At 34.6% G+C, this 14,813-nt stretch overlaps 1 protein-coding gene across 3 annotated transcripts in view; it reads right to left on the bottom strand.

Annotated features, from left to right (window-relative positions):
- LOC145694850 (putative ammonium transporter 1) overlaps positions 1-14,813 on the bottom strand; it is an 89,722-nt gene that overhangs the window by 35,941 nt on the left and 38,968 nt on the right. For all 3 annotated transcript variants that reach the window (XM_081771542.1, XM_081771544.1, XM_081771543.1), the window contains exon 3: positions 8,254-8,343. In XM_081771542.1, the coding sequence (XP_081627668.1) occupies positions 8,254-8,343 (90 nt within the window). The remainder of the gene's footprint in view (positions 1-8,253; positions 8,344-14,813) is intronic.

The following is a 14,813-nucleotide window of genomic DNA, read 5'->3' as shown; positions in this document are numbered from 1 at the left end:
TCTTTCAAAGTGCACAGAAATGTTGGAGTTTAAACACACGCAATATTTGAAATTGAACGTTTTGCCCCCAAGATTGAGGACAACATTAGGCTAAAATAGTTCTCCGCGAAACCAAGGCATTAAAATAAAATCAAACAAGCATGAAACTACCCTAACTGCTAGAAGAGTTGTTTTTATATCAAAGCAACGTTGGTCATCAACATGTATGTCAAATAAGTCATCGAAATAGAGCTGGTGATTGTGTTTGTAGTTGTTGTTTAGTTCCTTGCGGAGTAGCCTCGGCATACCAGCTTCGAGTTAGCTTTGCATGGAAGACACTGCACAACAGTTTTCATCAGTGCAAGTAGTGTGGAATGAATGAGAATCGAAATCCTGCCAGAGACTTCCTTATCACGAAGTCTTATTGTGAATCCGATTCGAGGTGTTCATTGTGAGTGAATGTCTTGTAAATTAAGTGCACTTTAGTGGCGAAGGTAAAGTCAAATTGTGGCGATCTCATGTGGCGAAGTGCTGAGCACGACAGAATAATCATTTTGCTGATGCGCGGATGGGGTGACCGCCAAAGATCGTATGCTGAAGTTAGGGCGCTATTAAATCAAACATTTCGCGGTCCAAACGATCTCATTTCAAACTCGACTGTCGAGCGCACCGTGCGGCGCTTCGAGGAAACAGGAAGTATAAAAAATCGTCGAATTCCTGGGTGACCAAAGTCATCGACTACGGCCGAAAAACAGCTTGACGTTGCATTATCCTTCGTTGAAAATCCGTAAAGGTGCTCAACAACATGATATCAGTTGCATGGCTGTTCACAGAACTTTGAAGGCAATCAAGTTCCACCCGTACAAACTGCATCTGATAATTAACTAACTAACTAACTAACTAACTAACTCTATGGCCTACGGAACCCGGAGGTTCAATGCCGCGTTCACAAAAGCTCTCCACTGACTTCTATCCTTAGCTAACTGCATCCAGTTTCTACTTTGTATTCCTATCTCTGCGAGATCCATCTTAATATTGTTCTCCCATCTGCTCCTTGATCTTCCTAATGGTCGTTTTCCGATTGGTCTTCCAGTCAAGACTTTGAAAGCGTTTCTACTTTTTTCCATTCTAGCTGCATGACCCGCCCACCTAAGCCTCCTAGACTTCACGACCCTGACAATGTTGGGTAAACCATATAAATTATGAGTTCCTCGTTATGAAGTTTCCGCCATTCCCTATTCCCGTTCCTCTTGGGTCCGAATATTCGTCTCAGGATCTTGTTCTCAAATACCGGTACTTTCAGTCTATGCTCTTCCCTCAGAGTAAGTGTCCATGTTTCGCAGCCATACAAAACAACAGGTATGATTACCGTTTTGTATATTTTAAGTTTCAAATTCGACAGAATTCGCGACGACAAGAGATTTTAAACCGAATAGTAACACGAAATCCCTGCTTTTAGACGACATTTAATTTCTTCGTGAATATGATTTTCCTCTGTTAATATTGATCCAAGATATTTGAAACTATCCACTTTATCAAAAGTATTATTTAATTTTTTAACGCATCCATAATTTGCTGCATTCCGGTCCCGACGCACTTCCATGTATTTAGTTTTATCTGCATTTACTTCTAAACCCATGTCCCTGCAAGCGTTTAATAAGATCTCTGCATTTCTTTCTATTGTTCTCCTATCATCGCCTATTAAATTTACATCATCAGCATATGCTATAACCTGGTGAATACCGTTCAACTCTAGGCCCTGGTTGCTATCTTTGATTTTCCTTATAGCGTATTCCAGAACGAAGTTAAATAATAATGGCGACAACGCATCTCCTTGTTTCAGGCCATTTTCGACGTGAAAGCTCGTGGACAAAAATTTTCCTAACCGGACTTTACTTTGGGATTCATTTAAACATATCTTAATTAATCTAATTAGCTTTCTCGGTATTCCAAGTTCTGTAAGAACGTTGTATAATATTTCTCTCCTAACCGAGTCGTACGCCTTTCTAAAATCAATAAATAGTTGATGTACCGGGGTATTGTATTCCCACTTTTTTTCGAGTATTTGGCGAATGGTAAATATTTGGTCGATAGTTGATCGATTTCACAAACTCCATCTGATGCATGAGTTAAATGAAGATGACTTCGACCGTCGTATGGAATTTTGTGAACAGATTATGAGGCGCATTGATGACGATCCTAACTTTCTCACTAGAATTATTTTTTCAGACGAAGCCACTTTCGAATTAACCGGTCACGTTATCAGACATAACTATAGATTTTGGGCTGACAGCGATCCTCATTGGTCGGTTGAAGCACATGCCCAATACCCTCAAAAATTAAACGTCTGGGCGGGAGTGATGAACACCTCCATAGTTGGACCATTTTTTATTGACGGGAATTTGAATACTGGGAAGTATGAAGATACGCTGCAGAACGACGTACTTCCAGCAATTAGAGACACTGTAGCGGATAACTTAGTCGAAACGTGGTTCCAGCAAGATGGTGCGGGCCCGCAATATGGTGTAAATGTTAGGCAATTTCTGAATGAGCAATTCCCCCAAAGGTGGATTGGCAGAAGAGGTGAATTGAGTGGCCAGCTCGTTCTCCTGACTTGTCGCCACTGGACTATTTTCTCTGGGGACATTTGAAGAGTCGTGTGTGCGAAAGGAAGCCTACCAACTTAGATGAATTTCGGCAAAGCATTATTGACGAAATTGCACTCATTGAACTCAATGTCATTAGGGCTGCTGTAGATGGATTCTACCATCAAATAGGGACTTGTCAAACCGAACAAGGTACGCAATTTGAGCACTTACTATAACACACTGGTTACTGGCGAATATCCTAGGCACCAACAAGTACCTCGACGGTGAGAGGCGAGGTGATGCACCGACACAATAGACCCAGGAGGGAATATACAGCTACTCAGGTACGTTCACGTAGCTGTTCCTGTGTAGCACTACAAGTAGTTAATTTATAGCCTGTTGCTATATCTGATATACACATTAGGCCTTTCCACTTCAATATGAATGTTTAATTTTAAACTTTAGTTGTTTCTCTTATTATTTCCTGCTAAGGTGACTAGAATAAAGTATATTCGATAACAATTCGGCATGTCTTTCTTTCTTTTGATCGGAAGCACATTTTGTGCATTACAGCGATAAAACATAGTTTTGCCACTACAGTGTCATCTCTTAAGAACACAAAAGAACTTTTCAGATAAAAGTTGTATATTTGTGTGCTTTCCAACTGAATCTGCAATCACAACTGCGGGGTCCTATTTCAAATTTCCAAATTGCCCCCTCTGTCTCACTAAGGTGTATCCAGGTGTTTTCATTTGCACACACACACACACTTTAGGAATCAAAAATATTAGACCCATATATTTTTGTTTAATTTCATGCCCAGATGCGTATTTCTCGAGATGTTCCACTGTCCCGACATTTCTGTTGCGTTGCTCGATAAAACAGAGATTTTGCGATTACAATGCCATCTACCGAGCAAACAAACAAATATGTTGCAGATAAAAGTTACGTATTTTTGTATTTAGTATCTGAATTTGCACTACCAACTGGGGGATTCCATTTAAACTTTTCAAGTTTCTCCCCTCTGCCCCACTTAGGGACCGCCAAGGAGCATTGATTTGCACACAGTTAAATAGAAATCGAACAAATATTTGACATGTATTTTGTTTTTACATGCTCGGACGTGTATTTCTCGAGATATTTTCCTATCCCGATCTTTCTGCTGTTACTCAATAAAACAGATTTTTCGCAATCACAGTGCCATCTGTGAAGAATACACAAAAATGTTTCCAGTAAAAGTTACATACTTTTGTGTGTAGCATTTGAATCTACACTAAAAACTAGGGGTCCCATTTAAACTTTTCAAGTTGCTCCCCTTAGGGGGCACCAGGGTGAATTCCTTGTTCCATCCTGAAATAGAATTAAAAAACATATTTGCCACGTGTTTTTGCATTCATGATACAACGTGTATTTCTCGAGATATTCCACCGTCTCGATCTTTTTGTGACACACTGTATATCGCGTGTTACATATTTGATCTAAAGGAATACCATTGAAATAGAATTTTGTTTAGAAGCTTAATATTTCATATTAAAAGCTAGTTCAAATATGGGACTTTGTACGCGTGTATATGGAGCTTCACTGCACGTTTTGTGAGATTACTCGAAACTAAGCGAAATGGATGTGGCGGGTTTTGATACTAGGCACCTCATATGTCATGTTCTACCTAATATCAATATTATCACACAAAACAGAATGTACGTATGTCAAACGAAGATTCGAAGCAAGAATAAGGATCATATAATGTTTTTTTTTTTTTTTGCTTCCATTTATGAGACTAATTATCTTTTGTGTGTGCGTGTGTGTTGGCTTTGGTGGCATTCATTGTGGCTAAAACAAGGACTTCTGAGATATGTATGAATTAAACATTTTAATGCATTACTGAATAAATGAAACACATTTCAACTGTATCATTTAACGCACTTGCATTATTTGAAACTATTTTAATCCGCATTTTGTTTATTTTGTTAAGATTAATATGATGGCGTGTTCCTGGAGCCAAACATATGCTCTATATTCAGAAAATTACACTTCATGGTCCAGGAGAATATAAACACAACCCTTTGCCAAAAACAAAAATCACTATTTTTTTATTCGGTATGTGTATAGCTTGTTTTGTACTCATCAGTCTGAACTAGGTAAAACTTAGTAAATTGCAACAAAGATTTAGTGAACTCAATTGAAATTAAATTCTTTAGGCAACTTAAGTGGATGATGTATAGTCAGCATACCCGTTTCCATCGCTGTTATTTCTAAGTTTCTAGACCAAAGAATGATTTGAAAGGGATTTAAGAATTACCTCTTTGTTCACCTTCTTATGCTAAAGGATAGTCTTAACACACAAGGAAAAACATATGCCTCGATTGGTGCACTGCTATTTAGAGTTTAAAAGAGATAAGTGATTTTTTTAAAGAGGCATAATCTTTTAAACGTAACTATACATAAACAACTTAAAGAAAATACTACACGTAAGTTTGTCGGGTCTTGAACACAAATTAAATGAAGTACGACTATTGAAAGTGACCTTGTATATATTATTTTGCAAGATATATTACATTCAGTTTAGTTAATTGCATACCTGTATATTTTTTTTTCTTCGTTGCATGTCCTGCTTTTGAAATAGTAATAGTAAGAATCATACTACAAGTGGTCAACCCTGTTGTAATGTACTCATAGTGTAATTATCTGTATAAGTGGAAGTAATAATCAGCAACAACTTTGTCCCGTTACTTAAATTGCAATATATCGTTTACCAGGAATTCTTCCTTTAATTTCTTCCTACCAACTGTCAGCTTTCTCTCTTATTTAAAAAAAAAAAAAAAAAAAATCTTTCCTTAAGGGTTTTCTATGAGAAATTTTGTTGCCTTTCAACATAGTCATTGATGTGAGAAAAGCTATGTCAGTCATGTTAGAAGAAAATGTCTCGTGCAGATGATTAGCATCACCAATGACTAATAATAATGATTATCAGAGAAGTAATTTCCTTAGATCATTAGCGGACAGGCTGTGAGATCTATTTTCTTGTTTCCTTTCCTGAGTTCGGACACAGTTGAAGTTTTCCTCTCTATTTATTCTTGTATTTTGTGGGAATATATCCATGATTTAAAAAAAAAAAAAAGTTATGTAACATATACTGTGTAGCCAGTATAAGAAATTCGTATTCTTTCATTCCGCCCTCATAAATAGCTACTGTTGCCAAATACAGAATAATATAATTTGCTTCTAACTTTCCGGGAAATTATGGGTCAATCACATCTTCTTTCCCATGACAACGAACGCACTGTCACCTTTACATTATTTTCTACAGGATTACAAGTATGCAATTTTTGACCTTTCCTAGGCGTTCAATGTAAAGCGCATTAGCTACTTGGCCTCTCATGAAAACCCGACGATTTTTATGAAGCTTATAGTGAAAGAGACAGAAAAACAAATACAGATATATATATATATATATATATATATATATATATATATATATATATATATATATATATATATATATATATATATATATATATATGTACGTTATGTTGGATGCTTACGTGTCTTACGTTCACATCAATTATTATTATTATTATTATTATTATTATTATTATTATTATTATTATTATTATTATTATTATTACTGTCCACGAGCTTTCACGTTGAGAATGACCTGAAACAAGGAGAGGTATTGTCGTCATTATAATTCAACTTTGTTCTTAAGTACACTATAAGGGAAATCAAAGGCAGCATCCAGAGCCTAGAGATGATGGTATTCACCAGGTTATGGTGTATGCTGATGATGTGAATATAACAGGGGACGATAGGAGAACAATAGAAAGAAATGCAAAGGTCTTATTAAACGCTTGCAGGGACATGGGCTTACAAGAAGTGAATGCAGAGGAAACTAAATACATGGAAATTCGTCGGGATCGTAATGTTGCAAATTATGGATGCGTTATAATATCAAACAATACTTTTGACAAAGTGGATACTTTCAAATATCTAGGATCAATATTATTCTCGGAAATTTCGTCTTGTATAAAACCACAGGCAATGATAAAAATTGAACCATCTAATATGTGAGATGAAATTCTGTCCTTTTGGTTCACTGAATTTATAATAAGGTAAGGTTATATTAATTGGCAAAGTGATTTAAAACTTCACCTTACAGAATTTAAAACCAAAAGAAACTCTTACAATGGACAGTTTCAAAAGAGTTACTATAATTCTGCGAAATGGCTAACCAGGTGTTCATTAAATTATAAATTGCAATATGTGCCATGTTTATTTTGTTACATAGAGGTGAATTTGGAATTTCTCAGAATTCAATGATAAAATAATTTTCATTTAAATAGTGGACCTTATGAAAAACCACAAAGCTATCTCCATCCAATTACTGCATTAAAGACATTCGATTACGTACGTAGATTGATAAGTATTGACACTGATAACATTCCCATGACGAATAAACATAATGAAAATGTTTTGAAAAAATCAAGTTTTCTTTATCAAACTAGAAATTAGCATTTAGAGGACATGAAAAGAACAACGAAACAGTCAACAAAAGTAATTACATTGAACTGCTGAATTAGAACGCAGAATATGTTCAGAAACTTGCCAAAAGCAAATACTTTTTGCTGGAAATTACAACGAATTCAAAATAACCAGTTCTATAGCAGAGGTAATCTTAGAAGAAATAGGACGTGAAAATTTTCTGTTCTTCCTTTGTTGCAATATTACTTGACAAAATAACAAATGTAGCAAATAAGTAGCAACTTTGAATACTATTACACTACGTGGCAACGGTGACAAGGTGGAAGAAACATTCCTATGATTTACATAAACTACTGGAAATCGATCTACTTCAGCTTTGACTGAGCACGCGTGAAAATGAAAAGAAATCTTATACGCTATTTAGTGTAATGAATGATTAATGAAAATGATGATTGTGAAAGATTCAATGGAATGATCATGTGGGAGGAAACGATAGAACGCCTAAGAAAATCCACGCACATTATGTTGGCCATGTTACTACTGATGCTAATATTACCTTTGAGTTTGTTGTGCTGACAAAGGGTGTGCTGCCATTTATGACCTGTTTCTTGGTCAGAAACAACACTACACATCACTGCTGTACATACATATAATTTTAAAATTAAAAAAAGATTGACTAAAATGTAGGAGTAATTCTTAAATAAATGTTTTAAATTTGTTTTACTTTTCAGTGAAAAGATAGACGTAAAAGTGTCAAAATTTAAAACTCTTAATTTATTAAAAAGTACCTAATAGATGACTGTTTTTCCTTGACTAAGTCGCGTTTATAAGTCAAGTAGATCGTTTGAAAATTATTACTCATTTCATTACGAAGTTTTTTCTTTGTATTCTCTTTCTTTTTTAGAACTAGGCCGGATAGTTAGGAGCTGGATGGTCGAGAGATGGTTATATATATTTCTCAACGCATTGATAAATCATTATGCCTTCCTTGTGTATGAATACCTGTAGCATCATTTCCGGTTCAGAAAAAAAATCATTTGTAATGCACTGCTGATCTTGATAAGTATGTTTTGATATTCTACAGTAAATTTGCATTGTCCTTGTTTGCGATCGTTTTGTTTCACTCTGATCTATGATGTAATTCAAGTTTTCTTTTAATAATTATACTCTTTTTATCATATACGATATTTTTAGCTTAGAAACTTACATATGTCCAGGAAGTTCTTCATCATTATATTGGTGACATTTTTTGTGCGCACTGAACCAGCCTCTAAGCACGCAAAGCCAAGCTGCATAACTAAAAAAATAAAATAAAATAAAATAAAAATAAAATAAAGTTTTAAGAAAAATGATGAGTTATGAAGTTCACAATGTACGCAATTATGTAAATATGTAGATGTTACATTACATATTTGTCATCTAATGTATTTACATAATATTTCAATTTCTATATGTTTTATTGAATATGTATAAACTATATTATCAAACATAAATATATTTTTTTAAGTTTGGATTTCAACTAGAAAACAAGGTTAGGTATTGTTTGATTTGATCATTGAAAGAAGTTGATGTATTTAAAACCCTATATTTGGGAAGTAAGGGATTTCAGATCTATGTAACTTTTTTTCTAATCTTTTTAAAATACTGTATTCTATGAGAATACTGACAAAGCAGCAACTGATTAGACATCTTACGTAATTAAAGGGATCAGATTTTGCATTTATTATCGACAATGATGGCAGTATCTCATTTGGCTGAACTATTTCCATTTAGCAATATTATTTTCGTTTATATTAATAATTTAATCGCTAGCAGACATTTATCCCTGTTGCGTCTGATGTAATTCCAGCCTATAGCTAATACAGACTTTTTCTTTGGAAGGAAGGGGGTTACCTTGAATATGTCTTATATTAATACACAACACCAATAAGCAACTGAAATTTCAAGTGAGGTGAGGCTCCTTTGATAGCTCACGCCAATGATTATGTTAAAATACAGCAATTGTCAAAGCAAAGAATGAAATATGCATGATATTTTGATGACAGATGAGAAGACAGATTAGAAATATGATACACTAGCGAGCAAAAGATAAAGTACATTCTGAAAAATATTTTCAGCATTCTTGAACGAAGATGCTGGTATGTAAAAGTGTACGCCAAGGCAGTGGTGCCCACCCCCCCTTATGTCCATGACGCACCCCCCCGCAATTGTCTATCCATAGGTATTCTTCCATGAAAAAAAAACTTTTCGATTAATTTTACCCCCCCCCGTCAAACATATTTATATAGATTTTTAACCCCCCCCCCAAATATTTCAATGACGCAGTTTGCGTCATAGCCCCCCCTTGTGGGCACCCCTGCGCCAAGGAAGGTTTCTGAGGCTTAACTTCTACTCCCTAGAACAAGGTTTTATGAAAAAATAATAATTTACCATATTAAGGTAGGCTATATACAAAAATTCAGAAACAATATGAACTTGAGGGCTTGAAGCCGTCCTCCCACTTGATAAAAATCTGGGTATGTTACTGATGGTGTGCAATGTAATTTACTAATATATATATATATAGATATATATATAGTGGCGGACCCAGGATATGATCAAGAGAGGGACTAAACCATAGTTTGCCGTTTTCAGTGTAAGCACCTATAGCCCTATAGTAAACAATGATATCACTTATTTAGTTAATTTAGCATTATCTCTATAAAATTTTGACCAATTTTCTGATTTACGAGGTTTTTTTCTAGATTTTTGCCAATATCAATCTCTCTGAGAAAAAAGTAATAAAATCTGCTTATTTTGTAGCTTAAATGTAACTCGATTATTTAATAATTTGAGCAGCTCGAGAGAAAATAATGGTAAGTGCCATTTCCGGCGAAATTAAGTTATTAATGGAATTGGTTAGATCGGACTACAGAGCAGTATGTAGGTAGCTTAAGCCCAGAAATGCACCTGCAGATAGCAGGGGAACCTTGTTTGGTATGTGTCATTGCATTGCATTCCATGGGAATGTTGAACTTTCTTTCCCATTTTTTTAACGAAAAGGAGAACAGAGAAATGGCATCATATATGGAGAATGTATGTTTGTTTGAAAATGATATTCTTTTCCTAGCCTCTCAGACGGTTACACGCTCTCTCTGTCATACTATTATGTGTACAAAATATAATAGTGAAAAGGTAGAGTTCTAAAAGAAATTTGGTTATTAATAGCGGTATTGGTACATCGGTTTAAGAAGGAAGTAATGTCATCATTTTATTTTTCGTTGTTTATTTTCGTTAATTATACGTTTATGTTGAAGTATACAGAATAGACGGTGCAACGAAGTTGCAAAATGTGTATGTACAGCACAAACCTATAAATAACAACTGCGGCAATAAAATTATAAATATATATATGGTGAGTTATAGTGAAATATAAAGTGAAGAAATAAGTAGGTGAAAAAGTGCAACAAGACCCTAAATATACAATTGGATTGGATCTTAAGGCCAGTGAAATTGTAAGATAATGGAAATGTAATTTGAGATGAAATGCCAGCACGTCACAAACATAGAGAAGTTAGACACATGTAAAGTTCAATCTTCTGTCCTGGGGCGACTCGGGACTAATGACCACATAACAGAGGGAAGCCCTTGTTAATTGTGAGGATATCTGTGCAAAGATGAAAAAAGATTAGGAATATGATTATGAATAGAATGAACAGTATAGATTTCACGTTCAACAACTGTCAAGTTTGCATGGTGGACATATAGAGAAATGAGTGCATTTAGAAAGGAATATTTGAACCGATATGCAGCATCAGTGAAAGCATCAATTTGAAGAATGTCCAAGAATAGCAGATGGTCTGTTTCAATGCGAGATGCTCTGTATCGAATGTGGAGTATAGTGCAAGATGTTCTGTGATATTTCGAAAGTTCATGTATTTATACGTGAGCCACTTAGACTAGCCAAATATTATGACGCTCCAATATGCATTTTTTTTTTTTTTTTTAAGAAGAAAGCAAAATCATTGCACCAAGCGGAATGTCCAAAAGTAAGGATAAGATGTAAGAATAAGATAAATGGGTGATTCTGAAATTAAGGGGAATTTTCAGTCCCTCTGATTTTTCAGCCTCTAGATATACAATATTAAAGTAACAAAGTTATTATTAAATAGAAAATAATTAGTATTTTGTGTTCCCAGAGTTTATTTTAACATTTATTTTATTTTTCTGCTTTTAAAAAAGCGAAAAATAAGTGAAATGTAACCTCCGTGGAGTGTCCCCACCAACATTTTTCAACATTAACAGAAGAGAAAAACATGTTTTCACTAGAAAATTCGTGAAAAATCCGCATAATTTACTACTGTAAGACATAAATAATGAAACTACTTAGCAAGAAATTAAATTTTAAGGTTATTTTCATGGCCTATTTAATGCGAAAATATTGTCCCTGGGTTGTGAGGTAACCTCCATGGACTACTTTTAAAATTACCAGAAATTCTACTAGGAAGCAGCACTATCCAGTCTCTAGATCTGAAAGTGAAGCTCAGAGCAGTCATTTTGTGAGTGATATGTTGATAAGTGTGTGTGCAGTATTGTGTTCGAGAAAAATCTTCACATATTGTGGAAAATAGGTGTGTACTCTTTGATCTTGTAACCTCCATGTATTTGCTAGTTTTATTATTTAAAATGTTGAAAATGTTTTTTCAATTGATTATTGTTAAAATAGCAGTTTTCCTACTAAAAACGAAGTCATTGCATGTATAGTCTTCTAGCTTTGAGTATCAGGCTGTCTGAAGTGCACTTTTGTAACCTCCATGGATGTAACCTCCGTGGATTCTATCTAGCATGGAGGTTACACATGATCCATGGAGGTTACCATAATGAGCATTTCATGATATTATTATTAAAAATAGTTATATATTTGAGTTACTATGAGCTTCTTATTGAAATGCTACCTATTAGAGCTACCCGGAGGAAAAATCCAAACATTTTATCATATGTTTGCTAAACATGCTACTATAATATAAATTACATGTTGTCTTCAATAATATATGATTTGGCTGATGAATATTGAATTAAAATTTAATTAAATGTTATACATGAGTAAAATTTCGAAATATAACAGATGTATCATTTGTTGTTGCTTATCTCTTTGAACAAAAGTACTAAATGTTTGAAGTTAGGTGTTAGGATTAGTAGAGTCCAAGCTGCACAGGTTTGATAACATATCGATGTCCAAGCTGCACAAGCAATACAGGTTTGTTGCTGATTAAACCTGGATTATTAAAATTATTGATTTACTTTTTTATTTTATAGAGAGAATGGTACCAAGAAAAAAAGAATGGTAGTGAAAAAGTAACAATGGAATCAAATAAAAGCGTTAATTGTAGAGAGAAAAAGCCAAGTAAGGTATCAGAAGTAGGAAAATGAAAAGAGAATCAGAAAGACGAAGAAGAGAAAGAATAAAAGCAGATCCTGTATTATACGAAGAATTCAAAATAAAAGAGAGAGATAGATACAAAGCCAGAACTACAAGCGGAATGATTTTAAAAATAGCAGACATGAGTAAACGAGAGAAAAGAGTCCAGAGAAAAAAATACGTGAAAAAGTTAGAAGGCATACAGAAAAGAAGAAACGAAGAAAAGAAGGAAGCAGTAAATAAAATGCTGGAAGAGGCAACTCCTCCTGACAGTGATAATGGTGGTAACAATCGAAATGTCGTAAGGAATTATATTGTTGGACCTAATTTTGGCCGGGTAGAAACCAGCCGAAAGAAAAGTAGTAAGAAAATTGCAAAACGAAATAAAACTAACAAGGAGAAAGCAGATTTTGGTAAATGAGCTTCGGGGCCATTTTTCGCGAAGTGGTAGTGCATATTTAAAGTGTTAATATTACAAACTCGAAGAGCGCAACAGCCAAAAATAACGGAGAAAAAGCGTCTTGAAGTTTCCGACTCGCCGCATATATATCGTACGACGCATGAAGTTAAGTGACGGCATGACAGATTGAGGAACATCTACGACTCTCGTGCAAAGGGTGACGGGTTCGGTTTCCGCCCGAGTCAACTTTACTTGTTTTGCTTCAACCAATAAGGTAGCCATTTATAGCTAAAAGTAAACTATTATTTCTCCCTATGTTTATAATGAATAAAACAATAGATATGTTGAAATCAGTTGTAAAATCCTTCAATGTTCCATGTTAACTATCAACAAAATGTAATCTATTCCGTAAATATATTGATATCACGAGTTATATTATGGTTGCCTCAGTCATTGCGTAAAAAATGCTCTCCACGCTTCGTGTTTACATCTGTTGGCAGTGTGCGAATTACAAGGGAAATGAGGGGGATAATCTCCTTTGGTTATAGCTACCAAAGGGGATGAAAGTGCTATAAAGTGACATGGGGAAGAAACACATTGGCATTAAATATGCGCAGACTAAGCTGCTTTCAATGTAATCCTGACACTAAATGCAGTCATTTTCATGAGGGACAATACAACTCTGTGCCTGCTGCACAGAGAAAAATCCGTTATCCGGACAGCGGCATATTGTACAAATATACGGTATTCTCTTGCTTACTATAGAAATCAGTACGGAGCATACGCTATCCGTATGCTACATAGGCACTGCCCTTAGATGTTACATCATGTCGTTGCAGGATTTCTGACATCTAACAGTTTTCTGTATATCACATGCATATACTTATGTTATCTTCGTCAGCTATATGTTGTGTACGTCCATTTGTATGTGAGATCCTGACTGCCTACATTGTTTCATACGGAAAGTACGTATAGATGGAACACTTATATGGAAAGTATTATAAAATATGCGTTTTCAGTTATACGTCTGTTGTACGTTAAGTCCAAATACTACAGGAATTACGCATGTAACCTATCTTTTTAAGTACGCCACCTACATTTTTTTTTTTTCTCAGTGTGTTTCAACCATAAAGTGTATTCTTTTATGTAACAGCATTTATGAACTGCTACAACTAGTTTTCAGATCTTCGTACTCTTACTCTAACCTAACGATGTTCAGAAGTTTTATTATAGTTACGTGTTAAAAGTTCCGTATTTTTCCGTAACTACTTTACCCAGTACCAAATAAATCTCAACAAACGTTTTGTTATCAAAATGTGTAATCCGCCAGTGACAACGAAAACGATACCAAATTTTTTGGGATTTCGACAGAATTTACACAGCGAACTCTTTTGTTATGTTGAAATTATGTACTCCAGAAACACCATCAGACATTACTTGACCTTAAAATGTATACTAACATCTCGGAATAAAAAATTGAGTTTTTTATAGAATAGAAGCAGAACTCATAATTGTGTTTCCCTCAAAAGCAAATAGAGCCACTGTGGATACTAAAGACATTGTTGCGGAATTGGAACAGCTTTTCTTGGAAAACAGAACATTCCGGTTTACGTTTACTACAATTTTAGATGTGTGCACAAATCTATATTAAGCATTCAATTCAAAATATTACATTGTCTTACATTTTACTAGTGAATAAAACTTAAATATATCTTCACTGAGTATGTTTTGTAACCTCCGTGGATATTAATGTAACCACCGTGTTTGTCAAAAAAATAAATTACCATTTTTTTTAAAAAATATATTTTCTTGACCTCATCCACTGTAATGATTGTATTTGTTTAGCCCTTAGGTGTGTAAAAAATAAATTATACATTATTTCTCCGATTTTAATTTTTAAGATTTTTCCAATGCCAAAATTCCACTTAATTTCAGAATCACCCAAATATAGTGTAATAAGTCGGCTTTG

The sequence above is a fragment of the Thermobia domestica genome, chromosome 9, assembly GCF_964235325.1.
Source record: "Thermobia domestica chromosome 9, izTheDome1.hap1.1, whole genome shotgun sequence".
Classification (NCBI taxonomy): Eukaryota; Metazoa; Arthropoda; class Insecta; order Zygentoma; family Lepismatidae; genus Thermobia; species Thermobia domestica.
This window is presented reverse-complemented; position numbering and strand designations above follow the sequence as displayed.